General features: G+C 61.6%; 5 protein-coding genes across 5 annotated transcripts; 2 read left to right on the top strand and 3 right to left on the bottom strand.

The window, feature by feature from the left end:
- Positions 1-482: 482 nt before the first annotated feature.
- On the top strand, positions 483-5,138 carry RHTO_07627 (classical protein kinase C; the record flags this gene model as incomplete). Its single annotated transcript, XM_016421283.1, has 13 exons — positions 483-488; positions 682-1,147; positions 1,213-1,363; positions 1,426-1,541; positions 1,597-2,166; positions 2,225-2,490; positions 2,550-3,796; positions 3,857-4,096; positions 4,160-4,487; positions 4,549-4,689; positions 4,791-4,825; positions 4,968-5,048; positions 5,114-5,138. 13 exons carry the CDS (start codon positions 483-485, stop codon positions 5,136-5,138), a joined length of 3,672 nt encoding a protein of 1,223 aa, XP_016274404.1.
- A 336-nt stretch (positions 5,139-5,474) lies between these two features.
- On the bottom strand, positions 5,475-6,863 carry RHTO_07626 (ribosomal protein L1 superfamily protein; the record flags this gene model as incomplete). Its single annotated transcript, XM_016421282.1, has 4 exons — positions 5,475-5,988; positions 6,054-6,152; positions 6,220-6,486; positions 6,571-6,863. The coding sequence occupies 4 exons, from the start codon at positions 6,861-6,863 to the stop codon at positions 5,475-5,477; spliced, it is 1,173 nt and encodes a 390-aa protein (XP_016274403.1).
- A 458-nt stretch (positions 6,864-7,321) lies between these two features.
- Positions 7,322-7,980, bottom strand: RHTO_07625 (cAMP-regulated phosphoprotein family protein; the record flags this gene model as incomplete). The annotated part of the gene is made up of 3 exons (XM_016421281.1): positions 7,322-7,624; positions 7,722-7,805; positions 7,948-7,980. 3 exons carry the CDS (start codon positions 7,978-7,980, stop codon positions 7,322-7,324), a joined length of 420 nt encoding a protein of 139 aa, XP_016274402.1.
- A 486-nt stretch (positions 7,981-8,466) lies between these two features.
- RHTO_07624 (carbonate dehydratase) lies at positions 8,467-10,717 on the bottom strand (the record flags this gene model as incomplete). Its single annotated transcript, XM_016421280.1, has 11 exons — positions 8,467-8,508; positions 8,598-8,646; positions 8,764-8,861; positions 8,925-8,991; positions 9,055-9,179; positions 9,242-9,327; positions 9,414-9,479; positions 9,543-9,555; positions 9,621-9,695; positions 9,752-10,300; positions 10,385-10,717. The coding sequence occupies 11 exons, from the start codon at positions 10,715-10,717 to the stop codon at positions 8,467-8,469; spliced, it is 1,503 nt and encodes a 500-aa protein (XP_016274401.1).
- A 434-nt stretch (positions 10,718-11,151) lies between these two features.
- Positions 11,152-12,899, top strand: RHTO_07623 (uncharacterized protein; the record flags this gene model as incomplete). Its single annotated transcript, XM_016421279.1, has 3 exons — positions 11,152-12,473; positions 12,531-12,644; positions 12,704-12,899. The coding sequence occupies 3 exons, from the start codon at positions 11,152-11,154 to the stop codon at positions 12,897-12,899; spliced, it is 1,632 nt and encodes a 543-aa protein (XP_016274400.1).
- Between the last annotated feature and the right edge of the window lie 399 nt (positions 12,900-13,298).

Below are 13,298 nucleotides of genomic sequence, written 5' to 3'. Positions count from 1 at the left end.
ATCGTCGACAGCCTCCCTCCTCCGCCTAGAACGACCTCCCAACCCAACCCTCAGTATTTCCGCTATACCCGCTATCTCGCAAAGCAAGGAATTCGCAACTCACGCTCGCGTTCCCTTCGATTTCCCCCCGAGAATGCTATAGACCGCTGCTCCGGCGGTCCGCTCCGTCGCTATTCGGTGGGAGAGAGCTTTCGTGCTGTATCACTGCACTTGTCTCATGCAAGAAGGAGTAGAAAGACTCGCCATCGTGAGGAGCGTGCGGTTCGACTTCACTCGCTCGTACAAGTCGCCGCATCCTCAGTTCGCTCGCGTCCAGACAGTTTGCTTGCTTGCTTCAGCGCCATTCACACCCAGCGAGCCGGCTAGACCGCTCAGCTTGCCCTGCGAACGACATCCCGACCCCGCTCGGTGTCGCATCGCCCTCTCGCACCTCGTTCTCGACGACAGCACCCCTGGTGGTTCGGCGCTACGATCCATAGGTCATGAGTGTACGTTCTGGTCTCTTCGCATCTGAGCGGCGCCCTTTGGGGCGAGTGTCGGCTGGGTGTCGTCGTCCCCCTTCCTCACACAACGAGGCGACGAGCGGGCGCTACACTGCACGAGCGGAACGGATAACTGACTCAACCTCCATCTACTTCCCCCTTGTCCCCGATCCGACCCTTGATCACCCTCGCAACGCAGTCTCAGCTGCCTGCGAACCCGGGCGGGGCCGACTACGCCTCGAAGCTCGCCTCTCTCCATGCGCGCATCCAGAAGGAGCGCAAGATCCTCGAAGGCTTCCAGGCGATGCGAAATGCGACGCAGAACCAGGACGTCATCCGGACTTGCGACGCCAAGATTCGTGAGGCTCAGCGGACAATCGGATGGTTCGAGGACAGCGTGCGCGAGCTCGAGGGTCGACGAGCGGCTGCCACTGGAGGAGGGAGGAGCAGTCCTGCGGCGATGGAGGACCCGAGGAACCGCCCGCTGCCGTCGAGACCGCCGCCTCCGCCTGGCGCTGCGCCAAGCTACGTCCAGCCTCAGGCCTACGGTGCGAACCCAGCCATGCACGGTCGTGTTGAGGCGAGAGATGCGGCGAGTGCGGGTGGACCTGGCGGAATGGCGCTCTTTGGCGGAGCAAAGGCCAAGGAGCAGTTCACGAATCTCGGTGCGCACTCGCCGCCTCGCCGCCCCTTTCCGCTTGCTGACGGGCCGATCCTTGACTCATGGCAGATCTCATCAAGGCCGACACGCCGCTCACGACAGCCAAGATATCGCGCATGTTGCACCAGCTCGAGTTCAAGCTGCATGTCGAGCGACAGTACAAGGAGGGCATCGACAAGATGGCCAAGCTCTACATGGCTGACGGCGACCGGAAGGCCCGGTGCGTCAATCTACCTTGCAAGGCGTCTTAGAACGCCGTTCTGACGGTTTTGCACTCGACAGCGCCGACACGGAGAACAAGCGTGTCGAGTCGAAGCAGAAGATGGTCCTGTTGAGCCAGGCTTTGAAGAAGTACAAGACGCTGGACGTCATGGGAGAGCTGGGGGAGGAGGACGACGGTGCGCCCTTTCTTCCGCTTCCGTCTCCACCGAGACTGATTCGATTAGCACGCAGGTATCGCTGAGGACGCCAAGGCCAACCTTCGACGACCTCTTTCTGGCGCTCTCCAGATCACGATCAAGTCGGCTCGCGAACTCGCCCACGCCCCCCAGCCGAAGAGGTCGAAGCACGCCTCCGAGACCGTCATCTACGTCAAGGTCGAAGACACGCCTCGAGCACGCACGCACGGCTCGCGCAACGACCGCTGGAACGAAGACTTCGAGATCCACGTCGACAAGGCGAACGAGGCCGAGGTTACCATCTACGACAAAGTGCCGGGCGAAGGCGCGCCCGTCCCGATCGGCATGCTTTGGCTGCGCTTGAGCGACATCGTTGAGGAGCTCAGGCGCAAGAAGATGGGCGCCGAGGCGGGACCGGGCTGGGTCACGGCTGCGAGAGTCACGCAGGGAAGCGGCGGAAGCGGGAGCAGCGCGCAGATGAACGACGTCCCGGTCGGCGGGCTCAACCGCGAGGAGAGTCTCGCCGGAACATTTGGCGTCGGAGGACCGGGCGTGAAGGGCGAGGGCATCGACGCCTGGTTCGCCGTCGAGCCTGAGGGCGCCATCCAACTTCACGTCAACTTCGGTGCGAAACGTTCGCGTTCATTCCTCTACTTTGAGCTAACGATTCTCGTGGCACGCAGTCAAGTCGAACGTCCGGAAACGCCCCTACGATGCGGGAGGTCTCGGTCGTCAGGGCGCCGTTCGCAAGCGCAAGGACTCAGTTCACGAGCAGAACGGCCACAAGTTCGTCCAGAAGCAGTTCTACACGGTCGTTCTGTGCGCACTGTGCGGCGAGTTCCTCTTGAAGGGCGCCGGCATGCAGTGCGAGGACTGCAAGTACGCCTGTCACGCCAAATGCTACCACAAGGTCGTCACGAAGTGCATCTCCAAGAGCAACACGGATGCGGTGCGCGGCGTTTCCTCCGACTTCCCTGAGCCGCAGACTGACGCTTGAACTGCCCGCAGGACAAGGACGAGGAGCAGATCAACCACCGCATCCCTCACCGCTTCGAGCCAATCACCAACATCTCGCCGAACTGGTGCTGCCACTGCGGTCTCGTCCTCCCGCTTGGCCGGAAGCATGCCCGAAAGTGCTCGGAGTGCGGCGTTACCGCCCACACCGACTGCATCCACCTCGTCCCCGACTTCTGCGGCATGTCGATGGAAATGGCCAACAAGCTCCTCTCGGATATCAAGACGATCAACAGCAGTCGTCGTGCAGGCGTGACCAAGCTCACCCCGGCTATTCGTCCTATCCCGTCCGAGCGGATCCAGACTATCCCGCAGCCGCCGCAGACCCCGACATCTGCCTACGGTCAGCGTCCTCCGGTCCCCGCCTACGACATGCGCGCGCAGCAGCAGCTCCCCGCCGAGGTTGGCCGTCTGAGCCTTTCGAACGACCAGCAGCAGCAGTCTGCGTCCCGCATTCCGCCTCCCGCGCTCGACTCGTATCCGCAGCGCCAGCAGCAGCAGTCCCTGCCCGAACAGCAACAGCCGCCCATCGCCGCACCTCCGCGGCACTCGTCGGCGTCGACGGTCTCGTCTTTCGGCAACGACGCGCGCGACTCGATCGGCTCCGTATTCGGCGCCTACGCGAGCGATGCTGGTCGACCCGTTCAGCAGCAGCAGCAGCTTCAGCAGCCTCAGCCGCCATCCTTCCAGCCTTACAAGCAGCCGCAGCAGCAGCCTTATGGCGCGCCGCCGCCGCCCGCGCAGGCCCAGCCCTACCCGTCTGCCGCAACGGCTCCGCAGAAGCCGCAAGCGCCTTTCCCGCAGCAGCAGCCCCAGCAGCCGTACCCTCAGCGCTTCCAGCAGCCAGCACCTCCAGCTTCGACTCAGCCCAGCCAACTCTACCAGCAGCCCGCCGCCCGCATTCCTCCGCCTGCTCAGCAACAGCCGCCGACGTACGGTGGACCGGCGTACCCGCAGGCGCCGCAGCAACAGCCGCAACAGGTCGTCCGTCCGCCTCCTCAAGAAGTCGCCGCGCCTGTCGCAGCTCCGCCGCCCGTGCAGCAGCAGCAACAGCAGCAGGTTGCGCCGCCGCAGCCCGCTCGCCAGCGTCGCATCGGTCTCGAAGACTTCAACTTCCTCGCCGTCCTCGGCAAGGGCAACTTTGGCAAGGTCATGCTCGCTGAGGAGAAGCGGAGTGCGCAGCTTTACGCCATCAAGGTTCTGAAGAAAGAGTTCATCATCGAGAACGACGAGGTTGAGTCGTACGTCTCGATGCATCTCCCTTGCGTCGCGAGCTGTGCTCACGCTCGTGCCGCTCGCAGTACCAAGTCGGAGAAGCGCGTCTTCCTCGCCGCCGCCCGCGAACGTCACCCCTTCCTTCTCGGTCTTCACTCCTGCTTCCAGACCGAGACCCGCATCTACTTCGTCATGGAATACGTCTCCGGAGGCGACCTCATGCTTCACATCCAGCGCGAGCAGTTCACGCCGAGGCGCGCCAAATTCTACGCGGCTGAGGTCTTGCTGGCTCTCGAGTACTTCCACAAGAATGGCATCGTCTACCGGTGCGTCGACGAGCATTCCTCCGTCCGCTGCGAAGCCAAGACTGATCACCCTCCATTCCGCAGCGACCTCAAGCTCGACAACATTCTCCTCACCCTCGACGGCCACATCAAGATTGCCGACTACGGTTTGTGCAAGGAGGACATGTGGTTCGGCAAGACGACCTCTACTTTCTGCGGCACTCCCGAGTTCATGGCGCCCGAGATTATCCTCGAGCAGCGGTACGGTCGCGCTGTCGACTGGTGGGCGTTCGGCGTCCTCATCTACGAGATGCTGCTGGGACAGTCTCCCTTCCGAGGTGACGACGAAGACGAGATCTTCGACGCCATCTTGGAAGACGAGCCGCTGTACCCGATTCATATGCCGAAAGACAGCGTCAGCATCCTCACAAGGGTGTGTTCGCTTCCTTCGGTTACTGAAAGCGGCTCTTCGCTGACATGCTTCCCTTCCGTAGCTTCTCACGAAGGACCCGACTCGCCGTCTCGGTGCGACGGAGGCCGACGCCGCCGAGATCAAGAATCACCTCTTCTTCAAGGACACGAACTGGGACGACATCTTCCACAAGCGCATCCCGAGTCCCTTCTACCCCAACATCGTGCGTTCTGCTCTCTCTGCGGTCGACGTCGACTTGCGCCAGTCAGCCTCAGGAAGACTCCGCCTTGCCGTTGCTGACCCCTCGCTTGCCTCGCTGCGCAGTCCTCAGCCACCGACACCTCCAACTTCGATGCGGAGTGAGTGCCTTGTCCCTCTCTGCTCCGTCCATCCGCCTTGCTTACGGATTCCTGCCCTTCTCCCCTTCGCCCTCCTCTCGCCTTCTGTCGCTGTCCTCTCCCCCTCTCTCCCTCTCTCCTGCCATTCCTCTCATTAAAACAGATTCACCTCCGAGGCACCTACGCTCACGCCGGTCCACTCGACGCTGTCGGCGCAGGACCAGAACGAGTTTGCCGGCTTCTCGTGCGTTGCGTCCCTCTCTCGCTCAAATTGGCGTAGCTGCTGACACTCTCGCTTGCATCGTGCAGCTGGACGGCGACGTGGGCGCAGTAGGCGAGAAGGTCGGCCTTGTGAACCGAAGCACGAGCTGGGCTCGTCCGACTCTTCCGAACAGACACTCACGACAAATGACGAAATCGTCCTCCTCCCTGCGTATACACCTCTCTTCACTCTCGCAACGCCTGTAACGGCCGCACTGTCTCTACACCTGATGTGTTCCTCGACATACCCTTGCTATCGAAAGTCTCACGCAGTGTCTCCTCCCTGACGGCCGCAGAGGTAGGAGGATCTAGAAGAGAACATGTTGCACAACAAGAGGAAGACGATGCGATGGAACCGAAAGAGCACACAGGACCGGAAGCGCGGCGAGAGGCGGGAGGGATGGGGCGGTCATGCCTTTGACTTCTTGGCAGACGCCTTCTTGCCCGCTGAAGGAGCTGCGGCAGCCTTCTTCGCCTTCTTGGCCTTGGGCTCCTTCGCTTCAGGCGCCTCCTCCTCCGCTGCAGCCTCGACCTCCTCGTCCTCGCCCTCGTCCTCATCCCGCTCGCGCTTCTTCTCAAACCGCCCCTGACCATCCTTCGTCGCGGTCCGCTCCTTCTTCCTCGCCTCGCGTTCCTCCTCCCTCTTCCTCCGCTCCTCCTTCTCAGCCTTCTTCTTCTCCAACTTCTCCGCACGCTCCTTCTCCTGCTCAGCCGTCAACCCAGTACCTTCGAAACGCTCGCTCAGAGGGGCGTTGTAGATAGGCAGAGAAGTCGAGGTCGAGGTCTTGAGGTGGAGGGACTGGATGTTGGAGAAGGAGGTGGGGGCTTGCGGGATGCGCGAGGCGATGTAGGGCAGGACGGCGTCGAGGTTGGCGAGGAGCTCAGAGGCGGAGTGGAGGTCGGTCGTGCCGATCTTGATGGAGCTGTGAGAGCACATATGAGTCAGTAAACTCGAGCGGTTGAGGTAGACGAGGAGGGGCGAACGAACAGAGCGGTTCCGGTCGTCACGTTCATGTAAGTCGATGCAATGGCGCGTTCGAGCTCAACCTTCAGGTCCTTGCGCTGAATCGCAACAGGAATAGGTTGCCTGCCGAGAGAACAGCCGAGTCAGCAAGGCGGAACGAGAGCAAGTCGATCGGTTCCTCAGGACGCACTTCTTCGCATCGCGCCACATCTTTCCCAAGCACTTTCCGACATCCACCATGACCCTGTCATCGACAAGGAAGAGGTCCGCTTCCTTGAGGAGCTGCCTCTTCGCCTCGTACGTCTTGTGCTTCTTGCGAAGCTTGTCGAGGCCGACGACGCGCGAGATGAAGCCGATGTTGGACGAGGCGATGAGGTCTTTGTACTCTCGCTGCGGGTCCTTGACGAAGAGCGTGACAGGCGACTCGCGGGGGTTCATGACGGGATGAGGGACAGGGCTGTGTCGAGAAGAGGGTCAGCTCGAACTCGCTGGGGGTGCCGGTGCCGATACTGATAACCCAACGAAAGAGTCTAGCACTCACATCCTGACGGGCTTGTGCGTCTCGCGCTTCGGCGCCTGCTTCAACCCGACGACCAAAAAGACCTTCTCCTCCTGCTCGCCCAGGAGCTCTTGCTCGCCGCGCTCCTCCTGCACCTTCTCGACATGCTTCAATAGCGCGTTCAGTGCCTTCTCGCATTGCGCAGACGAGACGGGGATGTCGGCGCGGGCGGGGAGCGATGGGAGCTGGCGAGGGGCGACAGAGGCGGGTTTCCACAGCGGCGGAGGCGCCTGCGAGGTGGACGAGGTCGAGGTGACGGTAGCGATGGCAGCCATTGCTCCAGGAAGCGTCCAGACGAGCGGCAGAGAGCGGTGCGAGACGTCGAAGCGAGCGAGCCTCTCCCAAGCTCGAAGTTCCGCTCTCGACCAAGTTCCTCATCAGCCGAAGCGAGCGAAAGGGGCTTGTTACAACGCGGACAATGATGGCGAGATATGCTGTGTACATTCAGGGTGTGCGGGAAGGGAAGGACGGTACGACCGCGAGAGCCCGGAATCGGAAACGAGCGAGCGAGAGGATCCCGTAAGGACGACAACTGCGACAGAACGACGACGACGACGACCACGTAGCTTGATCCTTGAAGTTCCGAGTCATGCCGAAAGAGAAGAGGGAGAGGGAAAAGGTGGTTGATGTCAAGGAGGGAGAAGCGGGTCGACGGAGTGCGGCGTCTTGCTCCTCGTCGCCCATTCCTCCGCCTCCTCGAGCGATCGCTTCCACCGGTACCACCGCAACGCGCTCAGGACCTGTGCGGGTGGTGCATCGAGATCGGCTCCTTGCTGGGCGAGCCGTACGTCCCAGGACTGACGCCGACGCCGACCCCTCCGCTACCAGGGCTGCCGGGGCTGCCGCTTCCGCCGTGGAAACCTCCGCTGTTCGGGCTCGTCGACGCGCCGGGAATGTTCTGCGCGCCAGACTGGTTCGAGGGCGGAGAGGCGTGAGGGATGTCGGCGGGAGAGGGGATGGCCGTGCCGACGGATTGAGGGGGAGAGACGCCCGCCTTGGACATGGCGTAGTCGCCCGAGTCAAAGTACTTGCGCTCCTGCACGCCGTCACAATCCAGTTGTCAGCTTGCAAGCGCCTGAAGCAGCCTCTCGACACTAGCGCCGACTGCCCCGCCCGTGGAAGGGGAAGCGCACCTTGAGCTTGTTGGCGAGCAGGTTCTTGTGGGCTGGGACCTTTCCGTACTTCTGGAAGAGCTCCTTCTCCTGCTCGGAGAACGACTGCACGGCGCACGCGAGCGAGCGGACTAGGTCAGTTCATGCGGTGCAACGTGACCCTCGCGAGCGTGAGAGGACGGCGCTCGACGGCGCAACGGCGCGACTGGCTGGCGGAACAGTCCGGAGAGAAAGAGAGTCAACGCACGCTGATGTCGACCTTCTGGCGGTTCGGCAGCATGGCGAGCGAGCGGGCGAGGCGAGACGGGTCAAGGGAGATGACGATGGGAAGGGGGTGCCGAGATGGAGCGGTGGGAGAGCGTGCGAGCGGTGCGAGGTGGCTCGAGTAGGTCTTGCGTGTCCTCTGATACAGTCGTAGCTCGTTCAGCAGCAAGTGTGCGAGTGGTGAGGAGGAGAGACGGAAGCGGGGAACAGCGAGAGCAAAGTGTCGACATGGCTCTCGTGTAGGGACTGTGTGATGATTGCGAAGGGCTTTACGAAGGCTTGACAGGCCCTACGTATTTTCAAAGCCGTAGCCTAACGAAGCGAGGAATTCCTCTTCCCTTCTGGCTCTGCCTCGCTTTGCCTCGCTCATCTCAGCCTAGACAGTCACGCGTATCCTTCAGGTAATACATCCCACAGAGTGTATGGCTCAGCTGACCGGGAGCAGCCGGCTCCCCAGCGAGAGAAGAAGGTCGACTTGGCGAACGAAGGGAAACGGCTTCCGCTAGCGCTGCACGAGCGATCCATCCGGTCCAACAGAAACTCCCTGCGTCGCGGTAGCGATCGTCATGGAGTCAGAGTTGGAGCCAGTCGAGGAGACGTTGGACAAAAAGAGGGAGGAAAGGACGGACGCACGAGGTCTTCGACGAGTCCGGTCTCGACGTCGTAGATCCAGCCGTGAATCCTGCAGCGCCGTTCGAGTTGACTGTCAGTTATATACGCGGCGAGCGAAGGGAGAGAGCCGCGAAGCGCAATTGTCGGTTTGCGAAGGCTGTCTGCTGGAAAGGACGCGGAGGCTCACCAAAGTTCCGCCTGCTTCTTGTCCTCCGAGCGACGAGTCGGCACGGCAGGCTGTTCAGCAGCTTGTGTAGACATCTGCTGCCTGTAGAGGTACCAAGCCTGCAGACCGCGACCTGAGGATGAGCGGGGCGGGTGAGGGTGAAAGACTAGGTGAGGACGAACGTGTTGAACGGACGAGTCCTGCGCGAGTCGCTGGACGTTGATCTTGACGTTCTCCTCGACCATCGCTCTGGGCGCGAGCGGGTCAGCAGCTGGAAATAACTTGAGAAGGAAGGAAGAAATCCTCGCGCACCTCCAGACCTCGTCCGTCACGTCGTCTGCCTCGAGTGTCTCGGCGTTGTGATGCGCCTCACGGAAAGAAACGACTTCAGTCCTATTTGTCGTAGCGAAGAGCGAGCGAATTGGGCGGATCCATTGCTGCGACGGAGCAAACACGCTCAGCTTCTGCAGGCGCAAGTTAGCGAAACAGAGATGCGCACGTCGATGCGAGTCTCATCCATGTTCGTGATAACCTCCTTGCTCGGACTGGCGATCGCCGCACGTACAGCGCCACACTTTGTGTGGCCTGCAAGGCAGGTAAGTCGTCAGCTTCGAAGCGTGCGTCAGAAAGGGAGGAGGAGAACTCGCCCATGACGATGATGTGACGGACACCGAGATGACTGATCGCGTACGACATGACCGTCTCGCTGCTCAAGTCGTCGACGAGGTATTCGTTGCCTGCGAGAGTGCGGTAGATCAGGATAAGATCCGAGGCAGTGACGGAATTCGGGTCGAACTGACCGACGTTTCGCGTCTGGCGGACAGCGTGAGGTACTGTTAGCGTACGGTACGTCGCAGGAGGAGGACGAGAAAAGGCACAACGAAGATCTCGCCAGGCTTCTGAGCGAGGACGCTTTCGGGTACGCGCGAGTCAGCGCAGCCGAGGTACGCGAACTGGACATGCAGATAACGTCAGCGAGGGTACTGGGCAGGCAAGCTCGAAAGATCACCTTCGGATGCTGTCCTTGCGCGAGAGTGGGGAGGAACTGAGGCGCAGCCTTTGTGACGTTCCCTTGCCAGTCATGGTTGTTGTTGAGCAGGGCTTGCAGCTCGGGGAATCGCGAGTAGAGGGCGGGTGGCTGGCTGGTCGAAGCCTTCGCGTCCGACGTTCCGACAGGCAAGGCGAGAGGCTGGAGCGGCTCGCCAACGTAGTGCGACGCGCCCGGCGCAGCGTTGCCGGATGCGATGCCGTGAGTGTCGTCGACGGCAAGCTCATCTTGCGCCTGCGAGCCCTGCGTCGCAATCCACTGCTCGTCCGCCTTCAGCCGACTTCCTGGATCCGCCTTCTCGACTTCGCTCCTCTCCGCCGTATGCCTCGCAACGACCACGCCAACAACGATGCCAATTGTCGCGAGGATGATGCAGAGGGCGATGGAGCAGACGATGAGGACTTTGTGCGCCGTCGGGAGAGGCGTCCACCAGGATCCGCGCTTCCTGCGGTGCGTGGCGGCCTGGGCTTCGAGGTCGGTGAGGTGCGCCTTCTCTGCGTCCGCCGAAGCCTGCGCCCGCATAGACGAAAGTCGATATGCTCAGCCTGAGCATATCGACTGGCTGAACGAGGGTTAGGACCTCAGCAAGCTCACCTCGTCCGAGTGCAACCCATGCAGCGTCACCTTGTTCAGCAATCCCTTCCCTACGCTCCGCATGATTTGCTCGCCCTTCTGGCGCCGACCAGTCGAAGCGCCTTGCAAGCGCGAGTGTTTGTCCCCTTCTCCAGCCTCCTTGTTGACCAGGTCGTCCTCCGAGTCGTCCGAGAGTTCCGATGAAGAATCGCCATGACCGGAAGCATCGTAGGTGTGTGCGGCGGGAACTTCAAGCGGAGCAGTCGGGGAGGAGGAGGCGCGAGAGGGAGGGAGCGGATTAGCCGGCTTCGCGCCCCCCACGCTAGCCGACTCGTGAGCAGTGGAGCGGGGCATGCTTCTTGGCCGTTCGTCGAGAGTTCAAGAGCGACTAGAGAAAGAGGAGCAAGTTAGCCAAGAGAGGCGAAGCTGCCCGTCCGCGGACGTTCCGTCGCGTGTGCACTCCATCGTCTGGCCCGCCGGACGCGCCGGAGCATTACACCTGCCCTGGAATCTTTCCACGTCCCTGCCGACATCGCCCAATGCCGAGAGAAGCGGGTTGCGAGGAGTGCTTGAGCGGTGGCTGATGAGGATGAGAGAAGGCGAGGGAGGACGTCTGGCGATGCGGGAGCACGCGTAGAGGCAGCAGAAGCGACTAGCCAGGCCACCAGCGTTGACAGACGCGATCAACACAGGCGAGCACGACGACGTCGCCTCCAAACCGTTCTTCCTCCCGCTCTCCTAGCTCTCCTTCCTCTTGGCTTCCTCCCTTTCACTGCTCCTGGCTCATGATGGCGCTGAACAGCTTCCCGCCCGGCTATACGCGTATACCGACTGTATCACCCGGTCCCGAAGACTATCCAGACGACACAGACGCCCTGTCACGGTCCTCCTCTCCCTCCTCCTCGTCGCGACGGCCCGCTTGGACGCGCTCTTTCCACTTGGCGGCTGCTGCCTCGCTGTTCACAGTCTGTTCACTCGCCATCTTTTCCGCCCTAAGCGCAACGCGGATCTCCTTGTACTCGCAGTCTGGACACGCTCTCCCCCTCCCAACCCATCAGTACTTTGGCCTGGAGACTGCCGCTGTTCCTCCCTGCAAGTTGTGGGGTCCTGGACTCAGCGAAGCCAGGCAGAATGTCGAAGCGGTCTTTTACATCGACTTCGAGTCGGCAAATGACCCCCCGCTACACCCCGACCTGGAGGACGTCGCAGTCTGGCTCGAAGGGCCAGCTCGCTTCGCGGCAGACGTATCGTATGCTCAGAAGGGGCGGTACGTCGTGCGCTACACGGCCCTCGATGCGGGGGACTACCGTCTTCGGGTGGACGCCTTCAGACGCACACAGACTGGCAAGCCTTACGCCTACTGGCTTCCGCTAGGGCTTGACACGTACAACGTTACCGTCATGCGTCAAGATGGAAGTCGACTGCGCGGCGACGGACGTCAGGAGCTCGCCTTGCCGAAGGAGCGGTGTCGAGGTGACGAGGTGGGAAGTCGGGGACGTTGGGTCCGCTGCGAAGATACTCCCCTCCCTTGCACACGCTACGGCTGGATATGGGTGCCTCGCGACTGCATATTTCACATCTACACGCCCGACGAACTCGCCAAGCAGGACCTCTGGATCGCCCTCGTCGGAACGTCCGTTTGGCGAGGCATCTTCTTCGCCGGCGTCGACCACCTCTTCGGTCCCCTTGCCGCCAACCTCTCTGCGCCGACGTCCAAATTCTGGAAGTGCTGGGGACGCCTCTCTGCCGAGTCGGCCAAGATGCGCATCTCCTACCTCGACTTCCGCCAGCAGTGCATCGCGGACACAGGCGCGCTCCACTGCAGCGGAGGCGACTACCTCGCCAACACGGAGAAGATGCTGGGGAAGATGGCGCAGGAGCGCGGAGGTAGGGGTCCTGACCTCGTCTTGTGGGAGTCGAACGACAATTCGCACTCGAACTACACCATGCTGTCGCTCTACCGGCAGTGGTTCGGTCCGTCCTGGACTGGCGCTTTCGTTTCTGCGTTCCGGACGTACTCGCCCGAGGTGCCGTACACTCATCAAGAAGCCGGGAACATCGCCGCTTACGCTTCGCGCAACCCGGAAGCGAAAGTCGAAACCTTGGACATGTGCGTTCTGCTTTCCTTCGCTCCATCGTCCTCGCGCTGACTTTGATTGCCGTACAGCTCGCGACTGGGCGGCGGCTTGTTCGATACGATGGAGTTCCCCCTCAAGCAGAGTGCGACCTTTCACTGGCACAACAAGTGCGACTACGAGGGCATGCACTCTTGCTCGCCCGTGTACGCCCGTCGCTCTCGTCACTCGTTTGCATCAAGCTAATCTTGCCTTTGGGCTGCAGCGACGACATGATCTTCCAGATAGCCGTCAACCGCGCCGTCGAACGTCAACGACGCCTTCCTCCGCGCGCTCCGACACCGCCAGCAACTGAAGACGTCGCGGAGGACATCAGGTTCTGCCTGCAGTGTCCGCCGAGTCTTGACTTCTCGATGAGGCCGGAGGAGGATGTGCAGTGCTTTGCAGGTCTCCCGCTGTAGGTTCTCCATGATACCGCTCCTTCGAAATGTACACTGCTTGACTGCTCAAGAGCACCTACCAAGCTATTGCAAAAGCGCGAAAGCTTGAGACGGGCGGAGGCTCGTCAGCTCGTTCACTTCTTCCCTTCCTCCCGCCCTCGTCACTTGTTGTAGAGATGTGCTACTCGGCGTAGAGCTCAACAGCTCTGGTATGCACGGATCTGTCACCTCGGAACGCCCGCATATGAGAGAGGGAGAGCGCCGTTCCGGATGTCCCGCCCTCCTCCCCTCGAGCACTTCGCTCTTTCTGCTCCCCTACCCTCGCAACACCTTCTGCCGGCTAGAGACTCGCACTCTACGCCCGCTATGGTATACAGGAAGGTCGACCCGCAGCTCAAGATGTCAAAGGGAGAGAGGCGA

Source organism: Rhodotorula toruloides, assembly GCF_000320785.1.
Source record: "Rhodotorula toruloides NP11 unplaced genomic scaffold Scaffold7, whole genome shotgun sequence".
Classification (NCBI taxonomy): Eukaryota; Fungi; Basidiomycota; class Microbotryomycetes; order Sporidiobolales; family Sporidiobolaceae; genus Rhodotorula; species Rhodotorula toruloides.
This window is presented reverse-complemented; position numbering and strand designations above follow the sequence as displayed.